The sequence below is a fragment of the Notamacropus eugenii genome, chromosome 3, assembly GCF_028372415.1.
Source record: "Notamacropus eugenii isolate mMacEug1 chromosome 3, mMacEug1.pri_v2, whole genome shotgun sequence".
NCBI classification, from domain to species: Eukaryota; Metazoa; Chordata; class Mammalia; order Diprotodontia; family Macropodidae; genus Notamacropus; species Notamacropus eugenii.
The window spans coordinates 314,348,472-314,373,133 of record NC_092874.1 but is presented as its reverse complement, the minus strand read 5'-3'; the positions used below and the strand labels follow the sequence as shown (position 1 = coordinate 314,373,133).

Below are 24,662 nucleotides of genomic sequence, written 5' to 3'. Positions count from 1 at the left end.
AAAGAGATCATATAATAGGGAAAAGAACCCAAATGTACAAAAATGTTTATAGCAGCTCTTTTTGTGGTGACAAAGAATTGGAAAGTGAGAGGATGCCCGTCAATTGGGGAATGGCTGAACAAGTTGTGATATGTGAATGTAATGAAATACTGTTCTTCTATAAGAAATGATGAGTAGTCAGATTTCAGAAAAACCTGAAAAGACTTACATGAACTAATGCTGAGTGAAGTGAGTGGAACCAGAACATTGTACACAGTAACAGCAACATTGTGTGATGACTAACTTTGATAGACTTAGCTCTTCTCAGCAGTGTAATGATTTAAGACAGTTCCAAAAGACTCATTATGGAAAATGCTATCCACATCCAGAGAAAGAGCTATGGAGTCTGAATGTAGAATGAAACATGCTATTTTCTCTTTTCTTTTTTGCTTTTTCTTTCTCATGGTTTTTTCCTTTTTTTTTTTTTTTTTTTTACTGATTCTTCTTTCATAACATGACTAATGTGGAAATATGTTTAATAAGATTGTACATGTACAGCCTATATCAGATTGCATGCTGTTTTGGGTAGGGAAGGGAAAAAATTTAGAACTCAAAATCTTATAAAAGTGAATGTTGAAAACTGGAAATAAATTTATTAATCTAAAAAATGAGGAGAGATCATCTTTAAGGCTCTTTCCCACTCTGAATATGAATTATGACTAGTTATCCCATAATTGACTAACAGAGGTCCAGGAGATTGCCTTTAGTAATAGGGCATTGCTTTCATTACTTTAAACCTTCTCATTTTGAGCTGTCTAAGACTAGGGAAGGTGCCATCATTAAACAACTACAAGGAAAGCCAAAAAAAAGAAAGAAACAAACATTTTGCTGTCCAGCAGTTCATGTGTAAGAGAATTTGCATTCTACTTTAGATTTCAGTTAGTGAAACTAAAGCGTTTTTTATGTGTAACTATTAAAATTGAGTTAAATGTAAGAATTAGATCATGTAAAAGCCATATTATCAACACATTCATAGAGGTCCTGGGTTAGTTTTTTCAAAGTGAATTTTTGATATCTTTTGGGATTAAGAAAAGTTTCTTTCTGTATTAGCAATTTTCCCTAGTATTCCTCTCCCTCCCACCTCCCAGAGAGCCATCCCATATTACAAATTACATTTTTTAAAGAAAAAGGAGGGGAAAAAAATCAGCAAAAGTAATTAATCCTTTAAAAACGTCTGAAAATATGTGCACTGTACCACACCTGTGGACCTTTTTTCTACCCCTACAAAGGAATGGGATGGAGTGTGTTCTCATATCTCTTCTTTGAAGCCCTACCTGTTCTTTGTAATTTTGTAATGTTCATTTTGATTATTTTGTGGTGGTTCTTTTCATTCAAATTATTGTAATTACCTGAGGTTAATTTTTTAATTATCTTTTATCTTTAGTATTTAGACTGCCTTTGGGCCCAGATTCAGAAATTAAAAAAAGATCGCTGGCAGGAACGGCACATCCTGAGACCATACCTTGCCTTTGATAGCATCCTTTGTGAAGCCTTGCAGCACAATCTGCCTCCTTTTACTCCACCCCCTCACACGGAGGACTCAGTGTACCCGATGCCAAGGGTCATCTTTAGGATGTTTGATTACACAGATGATCCTGAGGTATGTGACAGATCATAACTAACTTAGAGCATTTCTGAAGTGATGCATATCATATCACTTGTCTACTTGAGTTCTGTGTAAAGTTTCTTTCTTTAGAAAAAAAACAGATCTATGTGTTATATAGCAGTTATATCCATCAAGTTCAGGAGAGGAAATGTGGCCTAATCAGTGGGGAGCCTCAAAATTTGGAAGAGCTGCCTCTTACTGTGTTCTGGCTGTGTGATCCTGGGCAAGTCCCTCCATTTTTCAGGACTCCAGGAAACTGTAAGAGAAGGGACTAGTTTGTACTGGCAGAGGGAGGTTCCTCATTTGGAAGTGTAAACAAATTGTTAAGTCTGGTCCCTGTCCCTATGAAATTCATATTTTGTACAAGTTCACCAAAGGAGAGGAAGGGAAGTATTTTGAATTTTTATATTGATGAGGAAAATAGTTCTTTCTTTTCCAGCATGTAGATTCAGAAGTGTATTTTTTTATAATCAAGCTTTTCTATAGCTTATGACTTTAAAAAAATACATTCATTTTCATTGTTGTTGGGTGTTACTTTTTTTTTACTTTGTCCTCTGTCAGATTGTAATAACATGATTGGTTGGGGGGAAAAAATAGTGAACAACTTAGCTCTAGCATGACAAGATCTTTTTTATGTTCTGATTGTATTATGTAACATATTAGCTTACATCATCCATGCCCCCTCAAATAATAATAATTATTCAGCCAGACTTTTTAACTAATATATTAAATCAGCATTCATTACTTTGATCCATTAGTAGTTATTGATTCAGTAAAGCATTTATTTAGAAGTCTACTTTACAATTAGGGAAATTACATTCTTTTTGATCAGATAATCAAGAGTGAATATTTTTTAAAGCATGTGAACTTTTGGGAAACTGGAATTTAGTTTTTTGTTATATACTACTAAGTTTCTGAGGCTTAGGTTTCTATAAATTCGTGCTTGATAAGTAAAACTTGGAATAAATTCAGTGGAATTAAAATGACCTTTAGTTTGTGTTAATTGGAAAAAGTGGATATAAAACAATGATGGTAGTAATGAGGTATGGAATCTCACAAAGCTTAGTAGACATGAAATAGACTCTGGTGTGTATAGTGGATACAAGTAGACAATAAAGCTTCATAAAATTAACTATTCTAATATATGAAACTTTTACCATGAAAATACTTTGTCTAGTGGTAAAAAAAAAATTGTGCATCATGATTTTGTTTTAGGGTCCTGTTATGCCAGGCAGTCATTCTGTGGAGAGATTTGTAATAGAAGAACATCTTCACTTCATCATTAAATCCCACTGGAAGGAAAGGAAGACATGGTAAGAAACAAGCTTTATAGGTCATAGAAGAGAAAAATAAGAGGAGGCTAGAAGCAAGAAGATTGAAATTTTGAAAGAAAAGTTTGTTTACACATTAACTCCCTGTTTGACTAGAGACAAATTCTCTTTGCTTCCTTTTGCTATGTGGTATGCTTTATGGTATGTACACAGGTTTTGCCTCTTATTTTCTAGGTATTGCTACCTATTCCTTAATAGAACAAATTAACTCAAATGTTTCATTTTTAAGCAGGACTTTGTAGGAAGAACGCTTGTGATTTCTTTCCGTTTTTTCTTGCTTCCATTGTTGCAGGCTTCTTGGAAAGCATTATTTCTACAAAGTATTTAAAGAAATTTGACTTAATTTTTTCAGTGTAGGTATAAGGTGAAAAGGATACATAAAAGAAAAATAGTTGCTTGATATTTTCAAGCTCTATTTTAAAAAATCTCTGGACCACTTGTCTGATCCATGTTCATCTTGTACATATAAGTTTCCTGATCTCCCAGAGACTTTTGGATGGTATGATGATTTTCCTTGTGGGCTTATATTCAGTAAAACTCAGTCATGTTCTTGGTAAATGATTGAGACTGGGGACACTTTTCTTAAAGTGATTGAGGTAAGTGATTGAGACTGGGGGCACATATTTTCTTTTTTGAGTTATCATTGTTGATTTCTATACTTGATTCTTTTCTTAGATTTGGATGGTTTTGATGTATTCTAATAAACTTGTATGCTTTTTTAAAATAGTGCTGCACAACTAGTGAGCTATCCAGGAAAGAACAAGATCCCCTTGAATTATCATATAGTCGAGGTATGCATTTTATGTGAAGCATCTTATTAATTTTAATAATCTGGTTTTTGGCATTCACAATACAGTCTACTCTTTGCTATGCAAGCCTTTCACTTCTCCTTTTTCTCACTACTTTTCATACATTGCAGACTAGCAGAGAAAGAAGAGAAGAGTATTAGATCAGTTGTGCTTTTTTATTAGTCACCTTGACAAAAAGATTGAGAGCCCAGCAGCTATAATAGAATTTGAATTCCTTTATTAATTATGTGTAAACATACTTTCCTTTTGTTATCACAGGTAACTAAAGTAACTAATTCCTTTTATGATCTTCAGATGTTTTAGTGATTTAATTATCTATAGAATTTCATTGTAGGCAGATAACCTGTCATTACTAAGTTTATCTGTTATTTATTAATTTGGCAGAGACCAATATTTTAATACAATTAACTGAGCATTTGCTGCATTCTTGTCAGGGATAGGCACTAATAGGGTAAAAAAATTTTTAAATCTAATAATTTGTAAAGAGGAAAATTTACTTAATAAATAGTACATTAAAATGTCCTTTGATTATAGATTAGCCTATAGGAAAGAGAGATATTTTTGCAGAGTGTTTGTGCACATTATTGTAATTTGTTTTGTGTAATCATTTATCACCCCAAAACACTTTTTGCAGTTAACACAAAGCGTCAATTATTGAAGTCTTTTCTCTACACTTTTTAAGTATGTTTAGCCACATTTGAATGAGAACCTTTTTTTTGTGGCATATTGCCTCATATTTGTAACTGTGTACTTTTATAAAAATTATTTCTGAAATAGTAACGCATCAGTTTTATCTGTCTTCAAGGAATGGGTCTGGAGATCATACTAAAGATGAAGTTTGAACCTGTCTCATTGAGAGCTGATCAGACTACAAATTATAAAACACATCATTCTCCAAAACATATAAAAGGCATTAGTAATCAGATGGGGTGGGTGGGTCTTAGAGAAAAATAATGCTACTAAAGGAATTGGGTGGTAATCAAGGATAAGTACAGAAGAGTGTAAAATAAGTTAGCAGGAATAAAATATCTTGAGGCAAGAAAGACTTGGACCATATTGAGGAATTTTGAAATATTTTAAGAAGTAAAGTATGTCTAACAGTGTGGACTGACAGTAAGAATAAAGTTTTAGTTAAACAAAGTTCAACCTGAATCTCCCTCACCGGAAGCTGTCCTAGTCCTGGACCCAGAAAGTCTTAAACTGGATGAGAGTTTGTGTATTTCAGTGGGACTTGGGTGATTCCCGCAGTAAGTAGATTTATATGCTACTTGAAAGCCCTTTGTCATGGCTCTGTGAGATAGGTAGTATAAATATTTTTCTAACTCATTTTATAGATAATGAAACTTGAGGAACAGAGAGTTCAGCCTGCCCATTGTTGCATAGCTAAGATCAGAGCTGAGATTTAAGCCCAGATCTTCTCACTTCAAGTTCTTTGCCCTTCTGTGGGTTTCTGGTTGAGATGTGGGTCAGATGATCATTCACCTGTCTGATTTCAGAGTTTTCTTTACCGTGGTAGGGGGTGGAGAAGATATTTTCAAAAATGTCAGTCTATGGATATGGATTTGAAACAGCAGCAACTTTTTTTTAAGGACTTTAGATTTTTGGAAACTTTCTTGAAATGGAAATGTCTGCATACTTATCTTGGCCTTAGGTTCTGATTCATTTAAACTATTTCCTAGGTGATCTTTGCAGAACTGTTTCAGCTTCCTGTGCCCCCTCATATTGATGTTATGTACACAACACTTCTCATTGAACTGTGTAAACTTCAGCCTGGGTCTTTACCCCAAGTTGTATCCTTTTTATTGGTAGTTTGACCTGACTTTTTCCCTTTGCTTCAAGAAGGATTGTATATTTGCTCAGGTACAAAGTAAAACTATGATGATCTCTGAAATCTTATTTGGTTATTGACTATGGTCATTATCTAAAAATGAAAACAATTTTTAGTGAACTAAAGCAATTTTTAAGTTTTTTTAGTTCCTAGATGTTAGCATTCCATTTTCTTAGATCATAATTCAAAAAAGGACACTGACATACATGTCAGTGTTTAGGCTAAACAGTTTTTAAAAAGAACAGTAAAATAGAATGAAATTTTCAAGGAAACAAATTTTCAGAAGCCACACATGACGTACTGTTATCTATCCTGGCCACTTTGGGTCATTGTTATTTGCTTCCTTGAAATGAAGAGGCTGGCCAGATTTACTTTTCACTCTCCTAACTTGTAATAAAATTCTAAGTCAGCAAATGTGAAAATGTGTTTAATAAAAATGTATGTGTAGAACCCATATAAGGTTGCATGCCATCTCGAGGAGGGAGGAGGGGGGAGAAAATTTAAAACTTATGGAAGTGATTGTTGAAAACAAAACAAATTAATTGAATTTTAAAAAAGAAAACAAGTCAGAAACAACACGTGTATGACTTAAGATACATTAAAATGTTTTATAACTTCTGAATGTTTACTCTTAATTTAGACTGAGGTATATATTGAAGGGACTTTACTTAGAATTTAAGATTCTCACTGTTTCTTATAATTTGGTCATTGACTTTTACTATTAAACACTGGGACACTATTATTTAAAAGATAAGGTCACAATATTCTCTGGATTTTTTAGTTGGATTGAAAACTACTTTTTCATTTAATGGAGTGGTGGACTTCCCAAATTGGTGATAATTTGTAGGTGGGTAGAGACAGCATGACATTGTAACTAAAGGAAGAGCTGCCCTCAAATCCAAGATGACCAAGTCCAAGTCATGCCTCTGACACGTACTTGTGTGACATTGCTCAGGTCACTAAACCTCTGAGTGCTCAAGGCAGCTCTGAGTCTAGAAGCTGCAGCCAAGGTCTTCTGAGGGTTTCCTGGACCAATGAAATCATAGGTCTAGCCCTTCTTTGCGGATAGACTATGAAGGAGGTCTGGCTTCAGTCTCGAAACAGAATTTTAAACTAATCATAGTGTCATAGTATCATTCAAAGTATTCTAGAATTTGCTCACTTTTCTCTAATACTTTTAAAATTTAAAGGAGCTTTAAAATCCTTATCTGTGAAATCAAGCTTGCACAGGCAACTGAAATGTTGTACATGCGTTTGGATACAATGAATACTACATGTATAGACAGGTAATTGCTTGTATTTTAACAGATTCTCTCCGATTTTGTTCCATATACTTCATGGTGGAATATTAAACTATAGCATTTATGGGATGATATATTTGTGTAAATGTATGTAATATGAATTGTAAAGGCAAAAAGACAGTTGGTTCTATTTTATTTATTATATCTTGTGCCATTATCAGATGTGCCCTCTCTAAACTATTGTCAATCCAGTTTCTCTAATACTTACTACTCAGGCAGAAATCCTAAAAAAAAGAAGAGGAGGAAGAAGTGAATATAAAAATATTGGCAGAATTCTGATATTTGACATAATACCTATTTTTGTTTAATAGGAAGTATGAAGTCGTTGCAGCCAAATAACACTAGTTTAACAAATATTCATTAATTTGATTTTGATCAGCCATTGCTAAGAAATGTATAATATGTTCAGTATACTTATAATGGGCAATGATATTATATTCATACTCAGCCCTTCAACAAATATGTATTCAGTAGCTGCTGTATAGTAAGGAACTTAGCTAGGTACTTCATATAAGAAAATGTTAATAGTGAGACATTTAAATATCAGTTCCTTGAGGGAACAGGAGAATTTATGTAGATTCATTCATGAAAAAGAGGTACAGTAGAGATTGTGATTAAATGAAAGGGATTTGGCTATAAAGAACATTCTATATCAGAATTTTACCTGTCTCATGCATGATTTTGGTTTCACATGTATTATTTCTAGGAATGTTGACCATATTTCCTGTTTCTTCAAAGGTTCATTAATTGGTTTTCCCATCACCTAAGTAACTTCCAATTCCGTTGGAGCTGGGAAGATTGGTGAGTATGCTTCAGACACTTTTTTTGAGTTTCATCATAGCAGAATTCTCTTAGTACTTTAAAAGTAATATATGACAGCATAATACAGAAACAGTCCTCTAAAATAGTTTATTATTTTAATGTATTTTACCTGGAGTTAGCCTCATTAGAAAAAAGTCTTAACTAGGTGGAAATCTGAAATTTGCTTAACTATTCATTAAAATTTTACATTTTCTCATCAGGTCAGATTGTCTTACCCAGGATTTTGAAAATCCCAAGCCAAAATTTGTAAGAGAAGTACTGGAAAAATGTATGCGGTGAGTAGTTTGTTCTTTTCTCTCACCTCTTTTTGTATACTATTAGAGCAGTGGTTGTCTGCTCTGTGTATATGTGATTTATATACAGACTATAAAAGATGGGTTTAATAGGCAGAGAGGTATACTGGAAAACTTAGGTTCTAGTTCTGACTTGAATATTAACTGGTTGTGTGACCTTGTTGGGCAAGTCACAATTTCTGTGGGGCTCATCTATAAAGTGGAAGGATTGAACTAGATGACCTTTAGGAACCCTTCCAGCTCTGAAATTCTATCATGTTAAGTATTGTGGTCAGCATTTATAATATAAAGTTTTATTGAGAATTCTGTTAAATTCCTGATAATTTTTTATCTTGTGTGTTTGTTGGTCACAGAGGAGGACAAGTGATTGAGTATGGATGTGTCAGCTCAAAATCATCACCATTTTTGCAACAACAACTCAAAGAATATGTTCTACTGATAGTGAGTCAGTAGTGTTGTCTTTATATGTGAGAGACAACATTATATTTACTACATATGCAAGGACATATTAAAGCTTTGACTTATGAAAATTCACATATTCACAAATGGGTCTTTACGTCAACATATTACCATATCATCACTTTACTCTTTTAACGTTTTTGTGGATTGACCTTATTAGAGAACATCTTGAACAAAAGTGAATTTTCCAGATAACTAAAGTTTTTTTCTTTTATCATTTGAAAGCTCTTTCTGAAATAGTGCATAAATTTCCTTGTTTTCTTAAACAAAATGTACTTAACCTCATTTAACATTTTTTTAGTGATTTAGGGGTCTTAAATATGATGATCAATTATAATATCAGGCCGTGTGATACTGTATGTTTTTTGGCTCTTGATTGTTTTTAAACTGTTGGATTTTATTCTTTCTGTTATCATGCCTGCCTTTTTCAGCTGTTCTTTAATATGTTATGAAATGAGAAATCAGTTAATCTTAAGTTTATTAGATTTATGTGTAAATTTGTCACTAAACTCTGAATGTTGGTTTGTAGACTTCTCCTCTAAAGTATATGAAATTTAGTACACTTGCTTTTTGGCTAGCTCTTTTCAGGCCCTGTGCCTTATTTCTTCCCAGAACGAGATGTATTTCAAGAGGTTGAGGTTGTCTTACTTCTGTGGAATGGTGTAGTTTTAGAGCTGGAAGGGAGCTTAGAGAGCATGTAGTCAGTCTCATTAGTTATTGTACAGTAAATGTTCTAACACTAAAATCTTTGTGTTATAGGCTTTCATACCATCAGCGCATATTAGATATTGTTCCTCCAGCTTTTGCTCCTCTGTGTCCAGCCAATCCAACATGCATTTACAAGTATGGAGATGAAAGTAGCAGTAAGTAATGCTTTGTCCCACATCTCCCTTCTCCCATTTAAATAAAGTTTTACTATATGCCTAATCTTATGTTAATTATAACAGGCAGAGAAACTGACCCCAGAAATTCCCCTCTTTCTGCTTGAAAGTTTTCTCCCTTTTTTTACTTAAGGATGCCCTATTCTTGTTGTTTTAACTGTGACCAGCTGTCATAATTATGAGGGTGCTTTTCTTCCTTGTGCTAAAATAAAATGTATCTTCTTGACTGGCTTATAAATTATCCGTGTCTATATTATTAATTGTAATGTTTCCATGGCAAATATACTATTGGTTACAAAGTTTATGGATTTTTAGCATCTTTAAGGAGGTATGTGGGGAAGCTTGGAGGAATGAGAGAGGCCATCTTTTTGTAGGCTACGCAGAAACCTCAAAAACCTTTATAACCTGAACACCGTTTTCAAAAAAAGAATTGGTAGGCACAGAGCATCACAAGCATCAATATATCACTATCAAAAAAGCCCATATATATCATCCAAACAGTAAAAGGCTGTCATTGATGTAAGAGTTACCCCTGAGTCAGCTCTTTGTATGCAGATGATTGACTCAAGAGATAAGATCAGATTTGGTAAAAGGAAAAAGGAAGAACAATAAGGAAAAGGTGTCATATAGTTGAAACAGCTTAATCCTGATCAATTTAAACAAGTAATGAAAATAAAAGGTGGATAACAAAAATGAAGTTGACACTGATAATAAATTTATGAAGAAATTCAACCAACATTTTGTACTCAGAGAACATGCATACCACCTCTTCTCTTAGACTAGCCCTCACAACCATCATCTGGGGAAGCAATTCCTGTGAGGGGACCAGCCATCCCCACCAACTGCCAGCTAACTATCACATTCAGGGCAAACAAGGCAGTCAAATCATTAATACCAGTCTCCCTGACCACCATCTCCCCTCAGATCCTGTTGGAGATAGCCCCAGCACAGTAAACCCAAGAGCCCTGGGAATATTGGTGCTTCTAGTCTAAGGCTCTCAAGCACCATTCTGGGAAGTAACCCTCATGGAACTGCAGCCTCTCAGTTCCTGCTTCACATATTAGAGCCACTGAAGACCCAGAAAAGGAAGCTCTGAAGCTCTTGGCACCAAAGTCCTTGGCTTGTCAAATTGTTCAACATCAGAAATTGATAAGATTTTATCAGTGGAAATGGCATTAAAGAAGAGATATTCCATCAATTGGGGAATAGCTGAACAAATTTTGGTATAAGATTGATGGAATACTATCTTGCTATAAGAAATAACAAGCAGGCAGATTTCAGAAAAACCTAAAAAGATTTACATAAACTGAAACAGAGTGAAGTGAGCAGAACTAGAACATAGTACACAGTAAAAGCAGTATTCTTAGCAATACAGTGATCCAAGACAATTCCAAAGGACTTATGATAAAAAAAAAGAAATGCTGTCTATCTCCAGGAGTCTGAGTGCAGGTCAAAATATACTTTTTTTTTGTCTGTTTTCTTTCACAACATGACTAATATGGAAATGTGTTTTGCATAATTACACATGTATAACCTATATCAAATTGCTTGCATCTCAATGAGGAGAGGAAGGAAGGAGAGAATTTGGAACTTAGATTTTAAATTTTCAAAAAGAAGAATGTTAAAAACTGTTTTTACATGTAATTAAGGAAAAAATATTAAATAGATAATGCAAAAATGAAATGTAAAAAGAAAAAAGAGGTTTATTAGCATCTGTTTTGCTGCTGCACCCTGAGCGATGAGAACTTTTCTATCTAACTTACAGCTGAAACCTTCTGTATGTATTGTCTTTCCCAAAAGAATGTGAGTTCCATGAGAGCAGGGACTGTCCTACTTTTTTATTTGACAGCACTATGCTTTGTTTATATGTATTTAATATTTTATTCATTCGTATGATTGTTAGTATTTTGTAATTCTTCTCAAAACTATTGGTTTATATCCTTTGCTCATATGTACATATATGTGTGTAATGTGTTTGTATGATGTGTATATGGTATTCTGTGCAAGCCATTAAGAAATTTGATACATTTTTTTTTCTCATTTTACTTCTCATTTACTTACTCATTTTCCTTCTCATCCAAGATGCGTTAATTTTGTTTTTTCAGAAACTTTTTGATTTCATGTAATCACAGTTACAAACTCTTTTTCAACAAGATATCTCACATGTATACATCAAGATGGTTTAAGATTTCTTAGAACATATGATAGGAATAACCTCATTCCATGTTTTTCTGATGGTAAACATCAGTCATGGCATAAAACAGGATGATATGTGTTCACAAAAGGTGTTCCCACTGTGATGGAGGAAACTCACTTGGAATCCAAGTTGAAGAGTGATTCTTCGTGTCCAAGTACTCTTGTTCCTTGCTGACATTATGCTGACTGCATTTGTACTTCAGAATATTACACCTCTTCCATAGTCATTCAGAGGAGTTTGACCTGACTATCTACACACAAAAGACAAACGTGGGTGAAAAAAAACAGTGAGTTGGTCCCAGAGTAGACCTGGAGGACAAAGAGTTGGTTATGTTGCCTTTGGGAAATTGCAGGCTTCCCATGAAAGCAAAGACCCATCTTTGTAATACCAGCATTCTCCTAGTCTTTTATGATGGCAAGTCTTGGAATACAACAGTCCCTAAAGAACTGAAAAATGAATATTATGCCGAGAGCAATTGCACTTGTTAGATGCAATATATAACCAATGAGGAACTTGGAATAAGAACAGGAATAAATGATGTTATCAAGGAATTATGTGACAGGAAGAGAATGTGAATACTTCCCTCATTTATGGTGGTTCTAAACTCTGACCTCTGTGAAACCCTGTTAACTCTTGGACTGAATATGAAAATATAAATAGCTCCTCCTTCTTTAAAGTTTTTGTTCCCTTGGCTTCTTTTAGACTATGCCCTTATTTCTCTACTTAGCTTACTCAATACTTTGCCTTCTTTGACTTCTATTCCTTAGCCTGCCACTAAATTTATCCCCCAGACTTATGTCATGATTTAAGTCAGTATCTCTATACTAGTATTTTGAAATCTAAAACTTTGCCCTTGGTCTTACCCAAATCCATCCCATAATTTTAGCCATCTGTAGTCCACATAAATGTCTCCTTTCTTCACCCCAAACTCAGCATATTTAAAATTGGCATCTTATCTTCTCCCTTCTTTCCTGTTTCTAAAGGGTGGTATCATTCTTTTGAGAACTTAAAATTGAAAGCTTAGGTTCAACTTCCAGTCCCTCTTTCTTGTGCCCCATATTCAAGCAGCTTCTAAGTCAAACTGATTTTTTTTCCTGTGCCACACCATTGTAGTTCAGACATTATTCTGTGATTGGTGTATTCATTAGCTTACTAATTTAACACCCGTATTTTAGGCCTCTCCTTTTTTCAGTGTTGTCTAATTATTCTTGCTAAATTTAATTAAAACTTTTATCATACAAAGTTGCAGGTTACAAAATAAACCCACATAAATCATCTGCATCTCTATGTATTACTAATAAAGCCCAACAGCAAGAGATAGAAGGAGAAATCCCATTTAAAGCTGGGTAGACACTATAAAATATCTGGGAGCCTACCTGCTGAAACAAACTCAGGGACTATATGAACACAATTACAAAACACTTTTCACACAAATAAAGTCAGATCTAAGTAAGTGGAAAAACATCAGTTACTCGTGGCTAGGCCAATCTAATATAATAAAAATGACAATCCTACCTAAATTAATTTGCCTATTCAGTGCCATACCAATCAAACTACCTGAAAATTATTTTCTAGAGCTAGAAGAAATAATAACAAAATTTATCTGGAAGAATAAAAGGTCCAGAATATCAAGGGAACTAATGAAAAGAAATGGTAGGGAAGGTGGCCTAGCCCTACCAGATCTCAAATTGTATTATAAAGCAGCAATCATCCAAACCACTTGGTACTGGCTAAGAAATAGAGGGTTAGACCAGTGGAATAGATTAGGTACTCAAGACACAGTAGTCAATGAATTTAGCAATCTACTGTTCGATAAACCCAAAGATCCCAACTTCTGGGATAAGAAGTCACTGTTTGACAGAAATTTCTGGAAAAACTGGATGACAGTGTGGCAGAAACTAAGCATAGACCATTGCCTGACATCGTACACAAGAATAAATAAAGTCCAAATGGATAGATGATCTAGGTATAAAGACTAATACTATAAATAAATTAGGGGAGCAAGGAATAGTGTATTTGTCAGATTTATGGAGAATGGAAAATTTTTTGAGTAAACAAAAGATAGAGAAGATTATGAAGTGCAAAATGGATAATTTTGATTACATTAAATTGAAAAGTTTTTGCACAAACAAACCCAGTGCAACCAAGATTAGGAGGGAAGCAGAAAACTGGGAAAGAATTTTTGCAAGTAGTGTCTAAAACATATAGAGAACTGAATCAAATGTACAAGAATACAAGTCATTCTCCAATTGATAAATGGTCAAAGAATATGAACAAGGGGTTTTCAGAGGAAGAAGTTAAAGCTATCTATAGTCATACGAAAAATGCTCTAAATCACTTGATTAGAGAGATGCAAATCAAAACAACTCTGAGGTACCACATCACACCTATCAGATTGGCTAACATGACAAAACAGGAAGATGATAAATGTTGAAGAAGATGTGGGAGAGTTGGAACACTAATTCATTGTTGGTGGAGCTGTGAGCTACTCCAGTCATTCTGGAGAGCACTTTAGAACTATGCCCACAAAAATGTTTCATAGCAAAAAATGCTGCAAAAATGTGCATACTCTTTGACCCAACAATATTGCTCCTCGGACTGTATCCCAAAGAGATCATTAAAATGGGAAAAGGTCCCACATGTACAAAAATGTTTATAGCAGCTCTCTTTATGGTGGCCAAGAACTGGAAATCGAGGGGATGCCCATAAATTGGGAAATGGCTGAACAAGCTGTGGTATATGAATGTAGTGGAATACTATTGTGCTATAAGAAATGATGAACAGGAAGACTGCAGAGTGGCCTGGAAGGACCTATATGAACTGATGCTGAGTGAAGGGAGCAGAACCAGGAGAACTTTGTACACAGTAACAACCACTGTGTGCAAGAAATTTTTCTGGTAGACTTAACCCTTCACAGCAATGCAAGGACTTAAAAAATTCCCAAGGAACTCTTGAGGCAAAATGCCATCCACATCCAGAGAAAGAACTATGGAATTGGATCTCAGAATAAAGCAGACCATTTTCTCTTGTGTTAAGTTTTGTTTTGTTTTCATGGTTTCTCCCATTCATTTTAATTCTTCTATGCAACATGATTAAGGTGAAAATGTATTTAACAAGAATGTGTGTGTGTGCTGTCTTGGGGAGGAAGTGAGTAGGGAGGGGGGAAAATCTAAGATATATGGAAGTGGTTGTAGAAAACTGAAAACAAATTAATAAAAAGGAAAAAAAAACTTTTATCATGCTACTACTCCTTGAAAAATTTTTTTATTTATGAATTGTAATTTTTCTTTTTAAGATTAAAACATTTAAGCCCAATACTTTATTAGAAAAATGATTGCTTTTAAAAGAAATTAAGTAAGTGTGTGTTTGGGCCATTTAATCATAAATCATCCAAAAGCAGCCTTCTTGCTGTTTTCTAACAGTATTCCATTTTCTGGGCAGCCATGTTCAGTTCCTGGAACACGTTGCCTTCTCTTCTCTACTCCTTAGAATCCTTTTTGTTTTTTAATTTAATTTTCTTTATATTTTGCTTACATAAAGTTTTGGTCTGTCTCCTCCTTCCCCCTTCCCCCCCCCCCCCCCAGTACACACATATACTAGAGAAAGCCATCATTTGACACAGATCTCAATCAAGTATTTGTTGAGCAACTTCTCCATGGTACAGCCACAGGATCTAAAGCAGAGTTTGTTTGGAAAGAGATGACACACTGTTGCCTATGGAAAGCCTCAGTCAAACTTTGGGAGCCCTCTAACGATTAGACTGTAGAGCATCACAGTCTGGCTACCACCTATCACACCAGGCTGAGTTCAAAATATCCCTCATTTACTCTGTTTCAGACAAACCTTGCTGCTCCCCACACACAGCACTCTATCTAGCCCTCTCTCTCCCTTTAACAGCATACTTTTTAAAAATTAATTTAATTTTTTCCAGTTAACAGGCCTTTATTTCTTTCCCTCCTGTTATTTTCTGCTCCTCCTCCACACCCCAATTGAACAGTAACCAAAACTGAAAAATAAAATCCTCAAAATAAATATATAGTAGTCAAGTTATGCAAATTCATATGCCAAAATGTATTTCTCATTCTGCATTTTGAATCCATCCTCTCTTTATCAGGAGGTGGATCCATCTGTGATGTTCTCATTTGTGGTCATTTGTCATTGCACTGATCAGCATTCTAAGGTCTTCAAAGATGTTTTCTTATAATATTGCCATTGTATAGATTGCCGTCCTATAAATTATTCTTCTGCTTTGTTCACCTCACTCTGGATTTCTTTGTACAGGTCTTCCCAGCTTCCGCCTCTTTGCCTTCTCATAGACTTTCTCCAGATAAATAATATACTCTCTTACCTCTTAGAATATGTAGTGTCCTTTACAGGTCAACTCAAGTGCCATCTTCTGTATAAGACCTTTCTGGATTTTCCTTCAGTTGTTAGTGCTTTCCTTTTACTTATCTATAACTTATATAGAGATTTATCATGTATATGTTGTTCTTCTCAGTAGAATTTAGGAGGGCTGATTCGTTTTGGGGTTTGTATCCATAGCACCCAGTATAGCTTAATAAATGACTATTGAATCAATAGCTTAGAAAGAGTTTGTGGGTTTGACTTTAGCTATTTAGCTATTTTTAAGTTAATTCTTTTAACCTTAACGACTTTTTTCTCCGGTGTTTTAGATTCTCTTCCAGGGCATTCTGTAGCCCTCTGTTTAGCTGTTGCCTTTAAAAGTAAGGCAAGTAATGATGAAATCTTCAGCATTTTGAAAGATGTGCCGAATCCTAACCAAGATGATGATGATGGTAAGGGAAAAAGGATGTTCCTGGAATGAGACTGTAGGGCCATTAAACAGACTAAATACTGGTATAAATAGGGAGTGTACTGTTCCTCTTAAAAGGTTCTCAAGCAGTGATCTTAGGTAGTTCTGAAAATCAGGAGTTCTTTTTGTACTTGCTCTACCTCTGACTTGTTTCTTTGCACTGTCAGAGTATTTACCCTCTTGTGAAAAGGGAGGGACAAACAATAGCTTGTATTTTTGTAACATTGAAAAAAAAGTATTGTAAATATGTCACATTGTATCTTTTTGCCATCATTTATCTTCATTTGACTAACGGGATAAAGAAGGAAAAGAACCACTTTATTAGAAGCCCATTATATATCATGGGCCCATTAAAAAATGAATGGTATTGAAGGACTTCAGTGGTCAGGGTACAGGAATCTAATAATTATGCTTTTGAGTCAGTTTCATTCATAGAGTAAAGATTTGGATAATTGTCAGTTGAAATCAAATATTCACTTTTTCATAGAATATAATCTTAATCTATTTTAAGAAACTTCATGAAAATTGGACCCAGTATTTTTTATGTGGAGCAGACCTCTTTAATTGGATTCTTATTGAAGCACCATTCAATTCCTAAGACTTTGTAGAGAGCTGATACTTCCATGGGAGAAGATTGTAGGAGGAGCTGGAGAAAAGAGAAGACCTTGAGCATGAGGACTTGAGGAAAGGAAGTTACATAGGAGGGATCTGAATTAGTTATGTAGGTCAGATATTGAATATAGGAAGGAGAAATTTGGGGAGAAATGTAGGGAAATTTGGAGAATAATCTTCAGGCTCAGATACTACTCCAGATTCTACTTCCAGATTCTATTCTGTTGAAAGAAGCAAGGTCAAGGACAATTTAAGAGGATCAAGCAGGATTAAAGAGGAGAACCCTAAAAGCATTCAAAAAGAAGAAGGTAGTTGAAAAGACAGGACAAGATAGATAAGTCAAAAATATGTAGAGTGATTTGATGGTAAACTGAAAGAGTAGTTTGGTGAGTGGGGCAAATTGATGAAAATAGGAAGTTGGTAGAATCATAAGGTAATTTGAGACCAAGAAAAGGAAGTCTCATGAGTTTCTCAGGTTATTAAGAGATGATTATTGATTATAAAAGTCCTCAGTGGATAAAAAGACAGAGAGAGAGAGATCTGAGGTAGAGAGGGAATGTCCTGACTTGTCAGAATGTTGGAGAATGGAAGAATGTTACACAGAAAAGAAAGGGAAGAAAAAGTACAGCTATCCAATTAGACTGTAAAAAGTCAATGAGACACTTTCTGATCAGTTAAGGAAACATCCAGTAGCAGTTATTGTTCAGGGGTACTTAAGCAACTATTTTTTGAACTGATAGCAGCAATACAGAGGTATAGTGGCTTCTCTGGGGTATGCATCCAAGAAATAACAAAAAACCTCCCAAGCTTTATAAAAACAAGTGATAACCTTTCACTCCTGGTGATTCTCGTGGGCATAAATAATACTGTCGGAAAGAACCTAAAATGTAATGCCAATGATTGTGAAATCTTGGGTAAGAAACTGAAGACAAAAGAGAAGTAGGTTGTTTTATTTTTTTGTTGACCATTTAATATACGAGGTATAGAGGAAAAGAACTAATTGGGAAAGTGAATAACTGGATAAGAAGATAATATGTAAAAAAAGGATTTAGATTTCCGGGTCATTGCTTAAAACATGAGAATCACAGATTCCTGGGCAAAGATGGGATATAACTAATAAAGGGCAGAAAGAATGTATTTGTCAAGTGTCTCACAAACCAAATGAACTCTAAAAAGGATTGGAGGAGGGATGAAATCTCCTACTATAGACTCTAGAAACCCAGCAATCCATAAAAGATAAATTCAGGAAAGGAGCCAGTAAAACTAGATGTTCATACATAAATGTCGTAAGTTAAACAACAAGGAGAGTGCAAGTATTGAGAAGACTGGAAAGGTAGGAAGGAGCTAGGTTTTGTAATGCTTTAAAACGCAAACAAGATCTTATAAACGATCCTAGTGATAGAGGGTCCCTGAAGTTTATTGAGTAGGGAGATGACATGATTATACCGGCACATTAGGAAGATCACCTTGGCAGCTGATTGGAGGATGAACTGAGTGAGAATAACCTTGACACCAGTCAGAATATAATTATAACTGGTTAAGTGTGAGGTGATGCCTTAACCAGGATAGTGACAGTGTCAGAGGAGAGAAGGGGGCACAGCTGAGAAATACTGTTTAGGTAGGATCAGCTAGACTTAGGAACAGCTGGGATATGGGGGTGCTAAGAGAGACTAAGAATTTAAGGGTGACATCTGGGTTTGTGCATCTGGGTGATTGAGAGGGTAGTGATGCCCTCAGCAGTTATAGGAAAGTTAGGAAGAAGTGAAGTTTTGGGGGGAAAAGTAATGAGTTCAGTTTCTGAGATGTTGACTTTTAAGAAGTCTAAAAACCATTTAGTTCAAGATGTCCAGTAGACAGCTGGAGATTTGAGGCTGCAATTAGCTATAAATTGATCTGCATAGAGATAGTAATTAAATCCATGGGAGCTATTGAGACCATTGTGTGAAATAGTATATGATAGAAAGAAAAGAGAGTCTAAGATGAAGCCTTAAGGGACAGTCAAGTTTAGAGAATATGACCTAAACGAAGATCCAGCAAAGGAACCTGAGGAGTGGTCAATAGGTAGGAGGAGAGCTAGGAGAGAGAAGCATCACAGAAACAGAGAGTTGTGTATCAAGTTGAAGAAGGTGAATGATTGTTTCAAAAGCTGCAGAGAGGTCAAGAAGGATGAAGGTCAAGAAAAGGTCATAAGATTTGGTGATTAAGGGATCGTTGGTAACTTTGAAAAGAGCAATTTCAGTTGAATGATGAAATCCAAAGCCAGACTGCAGAACAGAATGGAATGAAAGGAAATAGAGACATTGATTCTATAATCAACTGCTTTCTCAAGGAGTTTGGCCACAAAATGAAGAAATGCAGAACAATAGCATGAATGGACTGATCAAGAGAAATTTTTTTTGTTTTTAGGTTGAGAAAGGCTTGGATATGTTTTTAAGTGTCAGAGACGCAGCCAGTAGGCAATGAAAGAATAAAGATTATACAGTGAAAATGATAGAGGGTACATTCTGCTGCACAAGATGGGTTGGAATAGGATCACATAAGCATGTGGGAAGGTTTGCCTTGACAAGGACCACCTCTACATGTAAGATGGGGTGAAGAATGATATGGTAGAGGAACGCGTCTGAGTGATGTGAGAGAGGAGGATGAGAAAAGAGGGAGCTTTCAGCAAATGGCCTCAGTTTTTTTTTCAGTAGAAGTCCAGGCTTTTAACTGAGAATTAGGGAAAAGCAGTCACAGGAGATTAGAAGGGGCACTAAAAGGCTTGGGAAAATGCTGTAGTATGTGGGATAGTAAATCATTTAGGGAGGAATAAAATATCCTTGCTGTGGTAAGGGCCCATTTGACAGTATGTACCATAAATTTGCAGTGAATCCAGTTAGCACGGTTTCATGATTTTCTCCACCTCTGTTTAGGAGCATGAGAAATGAAAGCAGCAAATGTGGAAATAATTCAGATAAGATAATTCAGATCAATAGGATAATGGGTAAGGTTCTTGAAAGTAAAAGGTAATGTACAATTGAATGAGTTCGCCAAGGCATCAATATTTTAGAAAAAGGAGAGTGTAGCCATTGTGAGGGTGATGGCCTGGGAAAAAACAAAAGGATAGAGGAATCAGAGGTCGTGGTGAGGATGAAGATGGAGTTAGGGGTCATGAGGCAAAGGAAAAGATGGAATGATAAAAGATTTTCGTCAGAGAAGGGAATTTCAGAAGTCATAAATTAGTGATTAGTGCATTTGTGAGTGGTGGCAAGATCAAGGATATGACTCTCTGGGTGTAACAGTAATAGGTTATGGGAAGTGAGTGAACCTCAAAGGAAGAGAAATTATTTAGTGATGACAGTAGAGGAAGGGCCTGGAAGTGGCAGTGGGAACCATGGAATATTGCAACCACAACCAGTGAGTCAGGGATATATGAGTGAAAGTGCACCCGGTGCTAGAGAGGGTAGCCAAGGTGCCGTGTCATCAAGAAGGAGCTGGGTCTTACTGAGTACAAGTTAAAAGAGGAAGGGAGAAAGAAAAGGTTTGAGATAAAAGCAAGTTTATTACCTTTGGAGCAGAAGAGCACAGTAGAAGGGATGGGTAGAATAGTGGAGCATTGGGAGTATTGAGGGGGATGGGAGTAAGGGTACAAGAAGTAGGAAATGGAGAACAGGGTTTGTACAGTGAGCCAGGGTTTTAGAATTACTGCGATTGGGATAGTATGATGGGGTGGGGAATGCTACCTATTGAATGAGTTCACTTTGTTTATCAATGACTTTAAAGAATTTCATTAAGAGAGGGAAATAATTAGACTGTTCAGGCCCCTCACTACATGCCCACCTTTGTAGCAAGTGGTGATGTTTCCTGTGAGGACCACCTTACAACAGGTAGGAGTAAAAGAAAGTACAGCCCAGGGGAGGCAAGAATTTGCAAGTTGAAATGGTTCTGGTCTATGAACAGCCTCTGGAGCCCTGGAGAGGGCCCTGGGGTTGAAGACAGAAGCCAGAACCCTGAGCATGGATCCATAGCTGATGCAGGGATGAAGGTATAGGGCACAGACAGGTCAGGTGAATGTGTAGGGATCTCTGGGAGGTCCCAGGGGTGAAGTTAGAGGTCACAGGCAAATCTCTGCAAAGCAATGCTTCCTGGGAAATCCCATAGCAACAAACAGGCTATAGCCAGCTAGATTAGAAAAAAGTAGCACTCATAGGGAAGTCCCAGAGGCAGCCTTTTATGGGGGATTTTGGGGAGGACATGGATAAGAGTTACACAAGGTAAGCTGGTATGAATGGGTTGTGATCTGAACTGCTGAGATCACAGATCTATCTAAGTATTTGAATATATGTGGTATTCTATATGTGAGTACAAAAAAAAAAAATAAGCTTCACAAATGCAGTGTCAGAGAGGCATTGTTGGATAGCACATGTTCTGAAAAATCTGTCGGTTTTAGTGGACTGAAAGTTCTGAATCAACAGTGTGATGTGATAGCCAAAAAGGTAGTGGCATCTTGAGCTGCTTTTCAGAGGTAAAATTTTCCATGAATAAATAGGTGATAGGGCCACTGAACTTGTCAGGTTTCATCTGTAGTATTTTTTTTTCAGTTCTAGGCATACAATTTAAGGATGACCTTTATTAGCTGATGCGTGTGGAGAGGATTCCCCCAGGATGGTGAAAACTTGAGGCCTTAGCTTACGAGAATCAGTTAGAGGAACAAGGGAGATTTAGACTTGGAAGAAGGAAGGAATGGACACCACTTAGTCTATTTGGCTCGAGGGGGCAGATCAGGAGGAAGGGGTGGAAATCTGTGAGTCAGTTTAGGCTTTATTCAGGAGAAACTCCCTAACATTTTGAGCTCTGTACAAGTTGAATTGCCATGAGAATTGGTGGTTTTCCATCCTAGAAAGTCTTTAATCAGAGGTTGGATGGCTGCTTGTAGGATATGTTATAATGGAGAGAAGGTCTATATTCCTAATGAGATCAAGTCCAGCTTTCTAGTTCTGTGATGATGAGTCCTTTTTAAAAGCATTCTAATTTTCTCACTCTAAAACATTTTTCAGATGAAGGATTCAGCTTTAACCCATTGAAAATAGAAGTCTTTGTGCAGACTCTGCTTCACCTCGCTTCCAAGTCGTTTAGCCACTCTTTCAGTGCTCTTGCAAAGTAAGTTCAAGTAGTTTTTCTTGGGGACATATTTCAACTCTTTTCATGTATTGTTTTTGAGTTGGTGACAAAAAATGCCAGGGTGGAGAGAGAAGGAGGCTTAGTAATACCATAGATTATGTAGTCTGCAGTGTTAAAGGTTCATTAGTCCATTGCTTCCATACATGCATACATACTCTCTTTGTGTCTGTCTCTCTGTCTCTGTCCTCTCTCTCTCTCTCTCTCTCTCTCTCTCTCTCTCTCTCTCTCTCTCTCTCTCTCTCTCTCTCTCATGTAATTGCTACTTTAATGGCATCAGGAGGGAGCAAGGGAGACATGTATTGAACAGTCTTACCTCAGAGATTCTTGTCACCAAAACATTGACTGTTAGTTGAATACTTTTTTAGTCATTGCATCAAAATTGTCTCTTACGGCAAATTGGCTACCAGGTGATGATTTATGAAGGCTTAGAGGAATTTCCCTCTGTGCTAGTAGATGGGGCCCCCACAGCTAATAAATGACAATTTTTTTTTGAAGTAGAAATGTATCCATACTTTAAAAATACTTAACTAAGTGAAGGAATAGGGATTTAAGGGAAGAATACTAAACACCTTATGAGAAACTATTTTTTACAAGGAAGGTCTGCTGAAATCTGCTAAAGTAAGCAATAGTCCAAAGTAAGTCAGAGAAACTAGAATTCTCTAACAGAAATTCAGTTCTTCCTCAGTTTGTATTTCTAGACTCTTTTCTACTTTGATAATCCTTTCAAAAGGTGAGAAGAGTTAATCCTCTATATACTAAGTAGATGTTGCTTCAATAGCTTTTTTTTAGCTCGCTTTATAAACTAAATTTTAGGCCTTGAAATAGTCACATTTGTCTTCTAATGCATATGTAACTTTAGGAACACAGATTTTTCTGTAATACATAGCATTACCCCTAATAAAGTCCTCCAATATTTCCCTAAGTTACTAAAACAAAAGAAAATTCAATATTTGTTAGGGGCCTCTGTGCTCTTAAATTTGCTTGTGTTGTACAGCATAGCTTAGGTAACCTTAAAAAGATGCTTAAAGATATTACAGTACTTGCTTTTTTGTTTTACGTTAAGGTTTCATGAAGTCTTCAAAACACTTGCAGAAAGTGATGAGGGAAAGTTACATGTTCTGAGGGTCATGTTTGAAGTCTGGAGGAATCATCCCCAGGTAAGAGTCATTTTAAGGGTCCTGGACTTCAGATTGTGACATTTCACAGCTGCTTCACAATCTTTATTCATTCTTGTATGAACTCATAGGTTCACCTTAAAGAAGCCAGAAAAATTGGTTTCATCAGGTGCCCAAACGCAATAAAAAGGATGATTCAGTTCAATTAATTCAATGTTTATTACGTGCCAACTGTGTGTGGTGCTCAAAATACCAACATAAAAATGATAAGATTTATGCCCTCAAAGAGCTTACAGTTTCTTTTGTGGATAAAATATGTGCATCTGTAAATAAATATTAAGTTTAGATAAAGTTATTTCAGGAAGAAGAGAGCATTGACAGCTTGGTAAATGAGGAAAAGCCTGTAAAAGGTATCACCTAATCTGTGACTTAAAAGCATCTAGGGATTTTCCAAGACATAGGTGAGGAAGGAGTACATTTCAGACATGGTGGACTACCTTTGTAAAGGCACAAGGGGGATAAGTGGAATGTTGTGTTAAGGGAATAAGTAGCATATCATTTACACTGAAAACACTGAAAAAGGCACAATTTAAAATAAGACTAGAAAGGTAGTTAGGAGCCATTTTGTGAAGGGCATTGAACGACAGACAAGATTTTTTTTAAACCTAGAAGCTAAATAGGGAGTTAATGAAGTGGAGTGGTAGCATGATCAGGTCTGTGTTTTAGGAATGTGGCAGCTTGTTTGGAGAATAGATGGAAGTAGGGAGAGACTAGAAGTAGTGGAGATGAGGGGGCTTGGAGGCCTAAGGTAGAGACTGTGAGTGTAGAAAAGGGCAGAGGCAAGTTGTGGAGGTAGAATAAATTAAATGTGGGGGCTGAAAGATTTTGAAGGAGTGGGAAGAGTCAAATGTGACCCAAAGGTTTCATACCTGGGGGACTAGATAGCTGATCATGTCCTTTACCATAAGAGGGAAATTCAAAGAAGGAATGAATTGAAGGAAAGAGGATGGGGGGAGGAGTTACATTTGAATTTTTGAAGTTTGCTGTGTCTACAGGGAGCATCCACTTAGAGATGGCCAGAAGTTAAAAGGCATGTTTTCTGGGTCTTTGCAGAATTGTGCCTTCTTGGCTAACCTTTCAGGATCATTGGATTTAGCAATAGAGAGCAGTTTCCTTGGAGAGAGCAGTTTTAACTGAGTTATATGTAGGGTTGGAAGACAAATACTAGGGCATTGAGAATAGTTTGAGAATTGAGGAAATGGAGGGAATGCTTATAGAAGACTTTCAGCTTGATGTGATGTCAGGGTTGAGTGAAGTTTTGTTTTTTTTTAAATAGGGGATTATCAGTGCATGTTTATAGATGGAAGGAAAAAAATCTTTGAATAAGGCAGTATTG

General features: G+C 36.0%; 1 protein-coding gene across 1 annotated transcript in view; it reads left to right on the top strand.

Moving 5' to 3' along the window:
* The window catches only part of NCBP1 (nuclear cap binding protein subunit 1), a 69,339-nt gene that overhangs the window by 33,678 nt on the left and 10,999 nt on the right, over positions 1-24,662 (top strand). Inside the window, exons 8-18 of the mRNA XM_072596717.1 lie at positions 1,424-1,639; positions 2,861-2,958; positions 3,704-3,767; positions 5,465-5,575; positions 6,835-6,899; positions 7,653-7,715; positions 7,937-8,011; positions 9,248-9,351; positions 16,240-16,362; positions 22,028-22,130; positions 23,215-23,308. Coding sequence (XP_072452818.1) covers positions 1,424-1,639; positions 2,861-2,958; positions 3,704-3,767; positions 5,465-5,575; positions 6,835-6,899; positions 7,653-7,715; positions 7,937-8,011; positions 9,248-9,351; positions 16,240-16,362; positions 22,028-22,130; positions 23,215-23,308 — 1,116 coding nt within the window. The remainder of the gene's footprint in view (positions 1-1,423; positions 1,640-2,860; positions 2,959-3,703; positions 3,768-5,464; positions 5,576-6,834; positions 6,900-7,652; positions 7,716-7,936; positions 8,012-9,247; positions 9,352-16,239; positions 16,363-22,027; positions 22,131-23,214; positions 23,309-24,662) is intronic.